This window comes from Euwallacea fornicatus, chromosome 35, assembly GCF_040115645.1.
Source record: "Euwallacea fornicatus isolate EFF26 chromosome 35, ASM4011564v1, whole genome shotgun sequence".
Taxonomy (NCBI): domain Eukaryota; kingdom Metazoa; phylum Arthropoda; class Insecta; order Coleoptera; family Curculionidae; genus Euwallacea; species Euwallacea fornicatus.
In genome coordinates this window covers 1,993,880-2,008,285 of record NC_089575.1, presented here as the reverse complement: position 1 = coordinate 2,008,285, position 14,406 = coordinate 1,993,880, and the positions used below count along the sequence as shown (strand labels likewise).

General features: G+C 40.5%; 1 protein-coding gene and 1 long non-coding RNA gene across 3 annotated transcripts; both read right to left on the bottom strand.

Annotated features, from left to right (window-relative positions):
* Positions 1-56: 56 nt before the first annotated feature.
* On the bottom strand, positions 57-4,132 carry LOC136348849 (zinc finger protein 883-like). 2 transcript variants are annotated; one of them, XM_066300008.1, is made up of 10 exons: positions 3,733-4,132; positions 2,755-3,683; positions 2,268-2,693; positions 1,964-2,211; positions 1,767-1,916; positions 1,585-1,715; positions 1,449-1,530; positions 1,220-1,389; positions 286-369; positions 57-236 (listed from the first exon to the last, which is right to left on the bottom strand). In XM_066300008.1, the coding sequence occupies exons 2-10, from the start codon at positions 2,890-2,892 to the stop codon at positions 115-117; spliced, it is 1,551 nt and encodes a 516-aa protein (XP_066156105.1). In that variant the 5' UTR covers positions 2,893-3,683; positions 3,733-4,132; the 3' UTR covers positions 57-114. The 2 variants fall into 2 exon arrangements, with proteins under 2 accessions (XP_066156105.1, XP_066156104.1); XM_066300007.1 differs by having other exon boundaries at positions 286-372; positions 3,733-4,131.
* Positions 4,133-6,018: 1,886 nt separating this feature from the next.
* LOC136348838 (uncharacterized) lies at positions 6,019-12,403 on the bottom strand. The gene is made up of 3 exons (XR_010733728.1): positions 12,328-12,403; positions 7,108-7,271; positions 6,019-7,053 (listed from the first exon to the last, which is right to left on the bottom strand). It is a non-coding gene; the product is annotated as an uncharacterized lncRNA (long non-coding RNA).
* Between the last annotated feature and the right edge of the window lie 2,003 nt (positions 12,404-14,406).

Genomic DNA, 14,406 nt, shown 5'->3' with positions numbered 1-14,406 from the left:
ATTTATTTTGGTAGTAAGCTCGCCCTGGCACGGAGAGATCATAAGGAATAATTCAATGACTAAGGTAGGTATTTTACTAATATAAAATATACATGTAAAACGTTACATCATTTGCTAATTTACTTCGGGTTCGGACTGCCCCCTCAAGTGACAATTGCTTGCTTTTTTGTGCATTAAATACTGACTAGACTCCGAGAATGACTCGTTGCAGCAATCGCAGGAATAAGGCTTTTCAACTGCAAAAAATCAATTATAAAATCCAATACCCAGTTGTTATCACAGCACCTGTATGAATCCTCATAATGTGGTTTTTTAGGCTGCTTTTTTGGTAGAACGACTTGTCGCAAATCGGACAAACGTGGCTTTTCTCTCCTGAAAAATGCACTGAAACTAGTTACGAAATGAACACAAATATTTTTTAAACTAAATTTAGTACTAGTGGGCCTCACGTGACCCTTGGACACGACATAGAAAATCTACTGCCTCTCAATACATATTGCAGCCCTGCGGTATTACAAAACCTAACAGATTCGACTTCTTAAGCAAGTCGATTATGCCGCTGAATGAGATTTTGTGGAAGTCGCTTCGCTCGCTTCTTATGCGGTGCTCTGCTTGCCTTTCGAGTATCGTGCAATGGCTTCAACTATGATGATCGGCAGACGTGCGTGAAATTTGGGCTTGATACCCCAATTTCTGCCGTTCACGTTAATTGCATGGTCAGAGAAACGACTGCGTATCGTTGAGAATTTTTCCCCGCATATGCATTCAATTTTGACTTCTTATCCAAGGTTGTAACATAGATATTTGACGCTCCGTCGCAAACGACACGGGCCTCCCCGAAGATGATGCTGGTGTGTAACCTGTGGTTCCCCTGTTGTCAGAAAGATTACCCACAAAATGATCATCATTAAAAAGCTGTAGCGTTTCTTTGTTTAAAGTTCTGTGTGAACCACCAATTCAATTTTTGGTTGCCAGTAAACATTCTGGAATTGCTCCTGAAGCGTCTGTTTCTAATTCAGTTTGAGCATTTTAAGTGTGTTATTCCCGTACCGGTCAAGCGCCAATATTAATACCAGACTTAAGCGTAGCGGCGGCTCAAACGTGAGTTTTCAGATGAGACATATCAATTCATATCTTGTTGCATATTAAATCAGAGTTGAACTAGTGACATCAAGTACCTTGCCGCTGTTAGTAATTAGTATAAAAAGTCTTTAGTTACCATTATGAGTTTTAATATGATTCTTTAACTCCTCGCCCCTCTTAAAACTCTTGGAACAAACCTCACAATTATAGGGCTTGTCGCCAGTATGTGTGAGCATATGGCGTTTTAATTGAGTTGAAGTTACACAGCCTCTTGAGCAGTAAGTACAGATATATGGTTTGATACCACTGGAAATTTCATTATTATTTCGCCATTATTGCACATTAACGCAATTATATTACTATACCTATGTATACGTGTGTGCACGCTTAATCTGGAATTATCAGGAAATGACTTTCCACATGTTTGACATGAGTAGGGCTTCTCTCCTGTGAACGCATGAAAATCAACCAGGTAACACATTCAATAATATGATAACCTACCAGAATGGATCCTCTTATGGACGACTAAGTTACTTGAGGAGGTAAAAGTTTTATCACAAAAATTACACTGATAATCTTTCTGCCCACTGTGAATTTTCAAATGCATTGCTAGAGAACCAGCCCCGCATAGCCTGAAATTTTATCTCTCCCATATAGTCCAAAACAGTACAACAAATAATTACATTTTTCCACATTTGATGCACTCATGTGACTTATGCCTGTTGTGTGTTTTATTATGTGCAAGAAGACTGGTGTATCGAGCAAAACCTTTGCCACACACAGCACAAATGAAGTTTTTAACATCTGAGTGAGATCTCATGTGTTCCAAGAGCCTGCAAGAAACTTTTAAAAACTATACATTAAATTCCGTTAAAGGCACCTGAATGATTGTGCAAATGCTTTTCCACATTTCTCGCAGCTGAATGGTTTTTCCCCAGTGTGCACTCGAATGTGTCTCTTCAAATCATCTGACCTAGCAAAAGATTTCCCACATTCATTGCATGTGCGGATTTTCTTGGAAGGTTGGTGCTTGCTAGCATTATGTCTAGATAAGGTGCTGGAACTGGAGAAGGTTTTATGACAAAGGTAGCAATAGTTTGGTTTTGTAAAATGAGTTCTTTTGTGGCACTACAAAAGACATTATTAATAAAATGAGACCCACATTAACTTGTCCTATTGCTTACTTTTAGGTCAGTTAAGCTAGTGAAACAAGCAAAACACTCCTTAATTTCGCAAGCAAACAAAGGCTGCAAAGTTTCATCTACTATATTCCCTTGTTTCAACTCCTGATTCACGCTTAATTCTTCGATATTTTCTCTATCCTCATTCTCACATAAACGACCATCATTAGCCCCAATCAAATCACTTTTGTGTGGCTCAAAATTGACAGTGCTATTATTATCGTCATGAAGCACATTTAAAATATCCTCGTTAAAGGGCTCAGTAACGTTATTTTCAAGTGTCAGCTGCTCTTCAGAAGAGGCTTGCAGTTCGATAGCACGTAAGAGAGAGTCGGATTTCTGACATTGTTGTTGAAAAGTAAACGTGTTGAGGATGCTTTGCTCACATTCAAAACAGACTTGTTTGGGAAGATGGTCACTTTGTGATACCTATCAAGAATTATGTTATAATGTGTTTACTGGAGTTTCTCTAGAAAGTTGAGTTTCTTACCTGGATAGATGCGCAAGCTGCGAGGATGTCTGATAGTTTTATAGGTTCGTCATTGATATATTGGGCGATAAACAGGGGTTTTGACTCGGTAGTTTCTAACAGGCAAGTTCTACATATTTTATTAAAATCCTGAGACATTTTTTCCAGATTTAATGAATAAAATAACAAATTGAACGAAATACACTTTAATACTTGAGGAAAATATGTAAACAAATATGTATTGGCAATGAATTACAGAAGTCATCAGGAATGCCTCTCAATACCTCCACACAACATATTGTCATCTCACTTCGCATGCACCATATAAACAAAGAGAAGAAAACAGTGGATCGAGTGATGCCATACAATCGTTTCCCAAGAGACGTATTATTTAAGGCTAGGACCGGACTGGCCAACATAAAACTTTTTTATTCTCTTATATGTAATTTAGTTAAAAAAAAAGATACTTTTGTCGGTTCTATCACAATACCTCTCCTTCCACTATAATCTGTATACTCTCATCATCGCCCCCGTCATTACTAACCCCGTCAAGCTGGTCCAAACTCTCCTGCATTTCCTCATCATAATCCTGGGGCGAATTTTTAGGGGTGGTGTATTTCAAGTAAAAAACGTAATCATCCAAATTCCTGACCATTTCTTTAAGCCGGGTCTTGTCCGCATTTGCTGCAATTTTCCCAATGTGTTTGCACTTCTTTATGATAATTTTATACAGGTCTTCATTGGTATATTCATCTGCCCCACTGAGATCCGAATCTTCTAACATTTTCTCCAGGGCCCGTTTCTTTGGCAGGAGTTTCTGGTAATATGCTTCATTTACTGGATGGTTGTGGGTGTAGTCTATGTGATGGACTTCCAGGAATTCTCCATCGCTTGATGCTTTAACTGTTATCGAAGCCGGACATATGCCGTCATATTCCATTGCTAAAGACCTTAAAGGAAATATTATGAGTTTTTACGCGTTTTTCTTTCTATACAAACCTTTTCTTTCTTTTCCCGGTGCCTCTTGGTCGGTATTTTGGAGAGTAAAAACAACCATACCGTAAATGGTAAAATTCGAGATTAGAATTAATGTATCGTTTTGTTTTATTTTTGGCTGCCAATAAAGTACGACTATCCCTCTTTGCAAAGCGAACAAAATTGGCCCTTGAAGTTTCCTCCAATTTGGCTTGAAATTCTTTGAAGGTCCTAAACTTGTCTCCCAGTTGGATATCAATATTTACAACAACTATTTCACTCTCGACTAGTTGTAGTGGCGTGTACTTCACTTCTTCCATTTCTTTCCTCAATTTATTGGTGTGAAATCGAAGAACGTCAACATAACCACGAATTATAATCAAAATATAAAATTTGTGAATCCAACAAGAATAAATAAGACTAAATTCGGTTCTGGTCTGTATTCAAGAGTCAGCTGATACTAATGACATTCAGCTGTCATCAGAGGCAAGTGGTAAACAATGTAAACAATACTTACAGTGTTGCTCATTAGTGTGTCAAAACGCGATATCTCAATAAATATAAATTTTAAAAGAAAATGTCTTATATCGAAGTTTTTGATCATTAAAAGGTACATATTCTCAAATTATTCTTAAATGTACGCGTTGCGTCAAAGAAGTATGATAGTATAAAATTGCTGTTTTTAAATAGCGGAGCCCAATTTTTTCGCCATTTTCGGACTTATTCTCAAATTTTAAGGTCAATATGTATAAAAGGCCTTATGTCAAAAATCTACCGTTTTTGAGTTATCCGAAAAAATTCGAACATGTCTCTTTGGAAATACTCACAGAGAGAAAGGAAGGGAAAAATTACATAATGGATTTGCGGCATCCCATGTATGTCTGGTTGCGGCTTTCCGTGCAGCGAGGGCAAAACCCTGCGAGGGCACATTCAGAACTTTACATGGTTCTGTGGTTAATTAAAGTTCACTTGATTGACATTGCTTTTTATTAAAGTTCTGTGGAAGTTTAAGTTCGGTGTTGACTCGAACTTGTGCCCCTTCATAACGACGCATTGCCGTCGTCTACGTTTTGAGGGACTATAACAATGAGAGCCATCATTCTTTTTTATTAAATTTTTAGTATAATGACTAATTAAAGAGGGAACTTAATAAAATTTCATAATCACATTCTATTCGCCATCTGGTGATGGCGAACTGAAGTGACGCTTATTTTTAAGAAGATTGCGTCCTAGATAAGTGTATTGGCAGTTCGTCGCACAGATGGCGTCTATATTTGTAAACGCTATAGAAAAGCTGCATTTTACCAAAGATCCTACTGTTGAGGGTAAAAGATGAACACTGGAGACCACGTAGGTATGACTAATCTCCAATTTGCAATTAGTGTACACTTTGAGAGCGTCGCACTTGAAGACGAGTTAAATCGCAATAAAGATTCATATCTTGCGATGGAGAACGAAGTTTCCTTCGCCAAATGTCAAGAAAAACACCGTTCCGAGTGGTGATGTTAGTCATCATTATCCGTCTCTACTAAAATGAATTTCCAGGTTGCTGTGTGGTGCGCAACGTTACTACTAGATGTTACAATAAATTTTCTTAGTTCCAATTCTCAATATCTGCCCTTTTTAACCTCTCAGTTCTGAATAAATCTTTTCCCAAATTACGTCTTTTTCAAATTTCTAAATTTCTTTCAACTTGCGCTAAGTCTGATGGTACAATAAATCCTCCTTGGTAATATCCTTGGCTTCCTCAGCAATATAATAGGACCTAAAATGAATCGGCCGCATTTTGTGGCGCTCCAGATATTTCACAATTTCTTTGAATTTGTATAGCACGATCTGCAAAGTCGTGGTGATTTGTGACATTTTGCCTGATTCTTTGCAAGAGGATTACCCAAAAATATACGAGAAACCACATCTAAGATTTGGTTTTCGGAATTGAGGTACCAAATTCTCTCTAATTTAAGCGACCCCAATCAAACAATACCAGTTGTAAGGGAGGAAAAACCTTTTCCCTTAAATATGTACGGGATATGCCGTAGTCAAGGAGACCGTCTCATTTTCAGGGGATTTCCTATCAAAAGGAAATATGAGCGGCTCAGGAAAAATTCATGACGCTCTTATTTCCCATGAGGGTATTTCAACTCTTCCCTGCCCCAAAAGTAGCGGGGAAATTTTAAAAAAGAGGAAAAAGTCTAATTACACTGAGAGATGAGAATATTATTTTACTCATTCTTAGTTAGTCTCTTGACAATATCGCGAGTATGAAATTTTTAGCACTAATTGAGCACTCTTCTCTCAATCTCAAAAAAATCCACATAAACCTCAAATTTCCATACATTAATTGTACAAAATAACTATCTTCAGATACAGGCCACTATTATTTACAGTCACTAATTCCTTCGTTCTAGTAAATGTGGTCAAATTAAGCTCATTTAATCACCTATCCTTATCTCGAACGGCTAGGACTCCTCCGGTGAAGGGTCACGTTGATTTATACGCTAAATTCCTTAAAGGTCGATTAAGGGGCCTTGGATTTATAATGGTTATTTTATCACTTCGAAGGTGAACGGGAGAAGCGATTGTGGAGGGCATGAAATGCTCATAGTGGACGTATTTAAAGTTAATTTCGTGAATTTGAGAGCAATTGATGTTGTGAGTTTTGGATTGGATTTGAAAGTTCCTGTCCTCAATCAGTCTAGAGAGTGATGCGTCTTACCGAGAAGGATATTTTTCTGCTCCTTTAAATAGCTCGGAAACATCTGTTTACTAAGAGTTATAAAGACGCTCCAGTGAGATATTGAAGTTATAGAAGGAGCAGCGCTGCAACAAGCAAATAGTAAAAGGGTCATAAATTTCTTGCTCCCATTTCGATTTTTCGGAAATGTGCAAGGCAGGAAATGTTTTCGATTTAAACACAAGATTTAGGGAAATTTACAGAAAATAGAGGGACGCAATCCTCTCATTGCAGGAAGAAAATTAATTTCCTCGTGTTTCCATACACAACTTTCTCACTTTTCAAGCATTCTCCCGGATTTGAGCCTTTGATAAAATCCCGGAACTTGAGTGGAACATGAAAACTTACGGCAAGAACTACAATATTTTCACCTTTTATACCTATAATACTTAGAAAATACTTCGCCTCTAAAGATTAGTTCATTGTGCCTTTGATGCTGCAAATAAATTTTTGATATAAGGAATTTTTCTGCAACGGAGGTATTTTGCTCAAAGGTGTTTCCTTTGTCAAAAGCCCAGGATAACCCTTTATCTTAGCTTTTATTACGTTTAATGCATTTTTGATTGCGCTCTTCGTACCTCCGATATGCTGGCCTCTATCCAGGAAAATTGCTGGAAAGATAAAAAATAATTCAATTTTCCCGAGGCGAAGGCCTTGATACACACAAGAGCGAGCAATCAGATTCTCTTGGGTAATAGTAATGCTAATTGGGCGGTCCTTATACAAAGATGGGCTTAATGGTTTCTGGTCGAAATGGTGGAGATTAACGTCTGAAGAATTTCTCGCTTTTCTCAAAGTCGACAGTGGCACGTGGCATCCTCGTATTTCCCTAAAAATACAACATATTGTACACACCCAAAGTCAGCTTTAATGTAAGGAACTTGAGTTCACTTCGAATCGGTGCAAGAAGCCAAATTTCGAGTTGAAAATAATCGAATTTTGCTTTTGCGTAATTTAGAACATAAACGTGGGAATATATAATGAATGAGGGTATATAAAACACAAGGTTTTTTAAGCCAGATGTTTGCCCAAATCGTGTATGTATATATGAGCAGTTTGTCTCTATTAGAAGTTATAGCTCATCACCCAAAATTTTAAAATCTATCGAATGAGGCATAGTAAAAATAATACATAATTTCGGAAAAAGTCTCAGTTATAAATCGAGCTTCTTGCATCAAATATATTGGAAAATATGAAAAAGCAAAATTACGCCTTTTGGTGAAAAAGTCCTATTCTAAAAGGATCATTGCGGATTTTTATTTGGAATTCCTTCATTTTAATACCAACATCTTGAAATTGGCGAGAATTACTGAATTGCCCGATGCACCATTTGTGTGGGGGCACGAAAAGGCGCATGTTTTGACATAATGATATGCCCATACAACGTACAACCTACAAAACTTGCATACCTCTGTACAAACATGGACTCCCGACTAGTCGTACGTATGTAAAACGAAAATTTGCACAATACTTCGAAACTTTGAGTTGTATAAAAGAGCTAAAAATAATTCAATGTCCCTGAGGCGAAACCGTTTTTGTACACAAAAGCGACCAGTTATATACTTGAGCGTAAATAATCAAACGAATTTGACAAACGTTATTGGAGGACGAACTTAGTTGTCTCTTGACAAAATGGTGGTGATTAACCGCTCCCGAGAAATTTATAGCTCTTTTCAGTTTTGCATAAGAGCCCTCTGCGCTCGAATAACTTATGTCCAGATGATACGTGCCGGAGGAACCTCTATTTACCTCCAGTTTTCCTAAAAATAACCCCATGCATTGTAGCATATTCCTCTTATCAAGTTGCATCCACAAAATAAAGTTTATTGAAAGGGAAGGAAAATCGAAAGGAATTTGAATCCGCTTCGAACCGAGCAAAATTTTGAACTGACAAATATGGAATTTATGGTGTAAATACCGAGTGTTTGAAATTTCCGAGTGGATCGGGTCAATATCATAAGAAAATATGAATTAAGCGCGAAATGATCCCCCCCGATTCTGAAATTCCCGATATTTTTTTTGATGTTCCTTTACACGAACGCCAATACCTCGACATTGGCAACAACTACACATTCCACCGGGCACAACTCGAAAGGGGCGGAAAAGCGCATTTTTGAACGTAACCCGTATAACGCAGCCCCAACAAAACTTGCAGCCCTGCATCGAAATATGCACACACAACTATTCGTACACAAACTGAATTAACGCTGAAGTTGGTATTTTCCCTCGCATTACCGCGCAGTACTTCGCAACTTTAAGTTGCAAAAAAAGCTAAAAATAATTAAATTTTTCCGAGGTGAAGCTCTAATTGCACACAACAGCGAGCAATCGGATATTTTTACGTAAATACGCAAACGAACTCAACGATTTTTACGGGAAAACGAACTTAGTTTTTTTTTGGACAAAATGGCGAAGGTCAGATGCTCTCGAGGGACCTCTTGCTAATTTCGAAGTGAACTAGGAGCGTTCAGCGTCCGAATTACCTACGTCAGAGTGGCATGTGGTGAGGAGCCTTCATTTGCCCCCAGTGTCTCTATGGCAAACGTAACTCAGTGTCTTGTAGTATATGTTTCTTATCAAGTTAAATTTTCAGAATCAAGTTTTTTTGTAAGGAACTTGGAGCCCCTTGGAACCGGCTGATAAAGCCCAATTTTTAGCTGAAAATTTTGACATAAGCACCGAAATTTTGGAACGTTCCAAGTGAGGGCGTAACACATGATTTCAAAGAGGAATTTTTGCTCGTGGCTCTAAAACGAGTCACTTGAGTCAAAGTAGTCAGAAAATATTAAGTAAACGCGTACTGATGCCCTCTGGTTCTGAACTTTCTGATGTTTTTGTCGTATTCCCCTACTTGACAGCGAATATCTCGAAATTGATAACATCTTCAGACCTGACTGACACGCAGTTGGAAAGAGGAACAAGAGGTGCATGTTTCAACTCAACGGTAGAGATCCATACAGGGTGGGCCTTCAAGGGTATAAATGCTGACATCTTTGAAACCGTCCCGGCAATGGAAAAACTCAAAAACGCGTTTAGCGTGATGCAGTGGAGGAAAATGATTGAGGGCGTGGCGAGCTCACTGTCCTTGCACCCCAAACGTCCCGAGTCATTATTTTCAAACGTAGCATCATAAGCAACATCGCATACACATAGCTATGTGTATTGCAAGGCGAGTAGCATGTTAAGGGTTCAAAAACGAAATCGTTTTCCTACCAACCTGATACTTGTCCCTTGTAGGGGGCGCCACACGGCGATTATTAGGACATTTTGAAGGGTTGCGGCTCTCTTGCGTGACCCCCCGCGAGAATTCCCAAGAAACGGGAAGCATGGAAAATGAAGAGCCTTTTACGTTTCCGAACCCCAGAAAGCGCGAAGGGAAGAAATCTAAATGGACCCCTGGACGATTGCGATATCGGTGCGCTGAGAACGCTCATTATAAATTTCCACTTGCAAGGAAAGAAAGTTCTAACGTCGGGCCGCACCCATAAAAAGTCGAAGGGAGATTACAGCCATTCGGGGTGTTGTGGAAGTTCAAGAAAAATCGCACGGGCTGCACAAAAAACTCGCCCCGTATAGCGGGAGAAAATGTAATTTTTTCGCACTTTCGCAAACAAGCGCCGCCATTACGTTAATTTACGGTGAAATTTTGAATTGTGGTGCGGAACCTGTCTCGATTTTCAATTTTGGATACGTGGAAGGACCGAAATTAGCCACGCAAGCAGAAATTGTACTTTTTCCTTGTTGATTCGAAGGCAGCTTCATGAGCAAAAGAAATAATGGCTCGAAGCGGAAACGATGCACCTCATGGAAACCGCCGTTTATTGATAAATCTTCATTTACCTCGCACTAAATTAGGGCAAAATTTTTTTTTAATATTGTGCTACATCTGTTCCACGTATACAATGTCTACAATTGTAGACAAAAAAATTAATTCTCACAAAAGTAGAGAAAAAATTAAGTTCTATTCGCTTAAAAAAAAAAAAATTCTCAAAAGTAAGATTACACAGGTCGATTTTATAATAATAGAATATTTGCTAATGCAAGGAAACATTCAAAAAACGCAAGAATAAACGGTCCTCGTTGGCTTGTACCGTGATATTTGCTACAGTTCATTTCAAAACCAACATGGAGAGACATATTACTCTGAGAGAACGCGAATTATTATAATAATTAGCCATCACGAAAAGGGCAAGTCCATTAGGGCGATCGCCGATATTCTACAAACAAGCCTTGCAACAATACAGCACACCATTGGAAGGCTTAGAAGTGGGGGAAGATTAGGAAATAAGATGGGGAGAGGCCCGGAAAATATGTTTACTGATGCTAATGGATGGTGGATTGTGCCGATATGTAAAAACAAACATCCGAGTAAGTGCCCCCAAAGTGGCTGTGGAAGTCGAAAAGCATTTGCACAAGCCAGTGAATCCAGATACCATGAGAATAGTTTTGCGAAAACATCGATTCCACGGTCGAGCAGCCGGAAAAAAGCCGCTCATTAGCCTGAAGAACCAAAAGATCAGAGAACAATTTTCCAGAGTATCTGGATAAAGGAGGCGAGTTTTGGAAAAGGGTTTTATTTACAAACGAAAGTAAATTCAAACTCTTCGGATCGGATGGACGTAGTTGTCTGGAAGCAACCGGACCAGCGAAGCGGCAAAGAAAGAAAATTTAAAAGCCATCGCCAAACGCGGAGGAGGGAGGGTGATGGTTTGGGGCCGTACGTCCATTGCTGGCACGGGACAGCTACACTTCATCGATGGCACTATGGTCAGGTGTGATTATAACGAAAAAATTTACAACCCAGCGGAGAAAAAACCGAATATTTCTAACGACTTTTGTGTCCTGCCAGGACAACGATCCGAAGCGTGCCGCCCAAATCGCGAAAGGGCGGCTTTCGTATAACCGTTCTTACGTAATTAAAACCCCACCGCAATCACCTGACATTAATGTCTTAGAAAATCTTGGGGTAAGTTAGATGCGGAAATTAGGAAACATAAGATCTCCAATAAAAACCAATTAAAACGCGGTTTCCTCGAAGAATGGGAGAAAATTTCCCCTGGTTTCACTAAAAAGATGGTAGAAGTCCTGGCAAATCGTTTTCGCGAAGTTCTCCTAGCTGAGGGGCTACAAACTAAATATTAATTAATTACAAAGACCGTTAAACAGAAGTGTGTCATTTTAATTTTAAGATTCGTTTTGAAAGCAAATTGATCTTGATCTTTTCCCTGCCTTCGTAAGGATTTTTTTCGCTTTCAATTGTGAATATTGCGGGACAGGTGCAGCATAAGATTTTACAAATGTCCCACCCCGGTTAAAGTAAAGAAGTCAAGTCGGGTTTTGACGAGACGGCGCGCTGTCGCACGCCACTGCAATCACACCGAAAAACTGCCTAAAATACGTTTAAGTTCTACTTCAACGTTGTCCTAAGAGAAGAAGCCACGAGGGGCTGCGAAAATGGCCGAAATTCGAAATGCGCCCTCTAGCGTCGCAGACTGCAAAAATGTCAAAATATAGTTTTCGCCATTAATATGTTCTCGCAAATCGAGCTTTTGACGTGTCAACTAGGTTGTCCTTGTCTAGCCCAGAAATGGCAATTCCGTGTCAAAACGCCCTCGATCCGAACACCCTGTACGTATTTTTAAAGTAAAAAGGCAATTCGACTGTTCTAAATCACACTTCCCCAGGAAAGAAAGTTCGTCCGATGATTTGCAGTATTTTTTGGAAAGAACATGTTGAAAACGTGCCCGTTTTTAGAGGTGCACGCCGAACTGCCCCTTTAAAAGAGGTGCGCCCAATTGCAGTGGCTGGCAGCAACGGACACCGAGACAAACGCATCTAGGGCTGATCGTGCATGCTAATTATCCAAAAGGGCTCAAACGACTTACCATCTTGGTTTTCACTCGCAGAAAATGAGAAAATATAACGAAGAGCTACAATAATTTGCTTCAAACTTATAGGTTAAACTTGTAACTGACAGCTAACGTCAACTTTTCTTTTTTCTTTTCCCGCAGCCTACTTTTCAACTCATCTCCCTTCGGGTACTGGCGGCCGCTCGTGGCGCCCTCTACTCGACTTATCTTGTCAACTTCGCTGCTCCGCGCGTCGAAGTCCAAACGAGATAGGACAAACGAGACGGGACACACGTTCATGGGAACTTTCCACCTCAGGACTACTCGAAAAATCACCCTGCGAATTACCGGACGCTCAGGTCGGCCGCACACGAGCGACTTGAGTCGCTGGCGGTTATATTCTGAGGCGGTTAAGAAGTTGCCGGTAACGTTTCGCGTCCGCATCCGAGCGACTGAACGGTCAGTTATACTGAACAGCATGCCGGTCAGTTCGCCATGAATTTTATGACAGCGTGTGTCCGTGCCCTTATTGCGCGAAAAAACGCACCGAAACAAGGGCAACTTTGGGTTCGTCCGATCGCGAGCCGACGGCTCGCCAAGGGACAGTTTCATCATTTGTTTGAGGGACTGAGGGAGTACCCGATAAAATTCTGCAGTTATCTTCGAATGGGCGGCGGGGGGTTCGGCGAAAGCTGGGAGGCACTCGTCGCCCCACTCTCCGGGGATATACTTGAAGTGTGACTTTTGGATTAATAGCGCAATATTTGGATTTCGCAGTTGGATTGATGCGCGGAAAGCTGGATGTTCTTAAGTTCTACGTTGCCAACGGGAAGGGGTGAAAGCTGTACCGTGCACGGTGGCCCCTTTTTTTTTCAATTTCATCCAGGAACAACAATCACTGAAATCTGAGCATGCTGGTCGCAACGTTTAAAAAGTGGTACATGGGCGTGCGTTACCCAACTTCAAGTGCTCAAATGTTCCATAGGTTCTGATCCGGTTCAATACCGTCCGAGGGAGAAATCCGAATGCCGCACCGAAAGTTCGTGCAGTGCAACCCGAAGGAATGGGACAGGTTTGATCGAGTGCACTGTATATTTCTTGGCAACTGCCGGCAGCTATTTACTCACCGGCGAAATGAAACATGTTTCAATGTTTTAGTTGCTCCAACTAAAAAATCGCCCATGTGCGGGATTCCATTTAAACCCGCATGTTCTATTTCGGCAATAAAATAGAGCTAGTTGCCAGCGAAAAGTTGCTCGTTTGCGGAAGCTCTCGTTCAATAACACTCTGTATAATGAACATCTATTGTGAAAAAATATTAACGCTGTGTGGCGGATTTTACGCTTTGATTTAATTGCAACAAAGGCTGGAATTAATTATCCGTTCCATCACCGGTTTCCGACTGAAACCCGTTCGGTTCTACCCCCAGGTGTCTAGCTCGTGGATTTGGATTTTAGGCGTTACTGGGCGCGCTTGCGGGCGCAAGTCCGGGAACCTTGGCACCATCGAGAACCTCACTTGACGATATCTCGCGACCGCACCCGTGCCATTTACGCAAAAAAAAAAAATGTCTCGGGGCGGCCGGGGTGGTGAGCGGGGCGGGTGGTGAGTCCGCCGTACCTTCAACCGCCCTCCGCCGTCGCGTCGTTGCAGACGCACCGCTGGGTTTTTCCGTTGCCGGCGTAATTCCTGCTTGAAAAGAGCACCCTGTATAGCGTTCAGTCAGCAAAACTTGCAGCTCTCGCTTCGAAACATGCACACACAACTACTCGTACGCAAACTGAATCAACGCCGAAATTTCTATTTTCCCTCGCATTACAGCACAATATTTCGAAACTTTGAGTAACATGCCTTGCTCAGAACTTCTTACACTAATTAAAATTAAATGTAATGGAAATTTAGATCGAAGATGGAACAGGCGGCCACGCCGCTGATGAGGCAAAGTTTATCTGCGTCTAATTTCTCGACGTAAAGATTCTTGGAGACAGCCGATTTCACCCTTTGAAAGGGTGAAATTGCGATTTAATCAATGTAGCCAACACATTTCTCTTATCCCCGAAACATTTTTTCAATATCTCCCTTATTACTTTGTCCTTTCCAGACGTGAGGACAGGG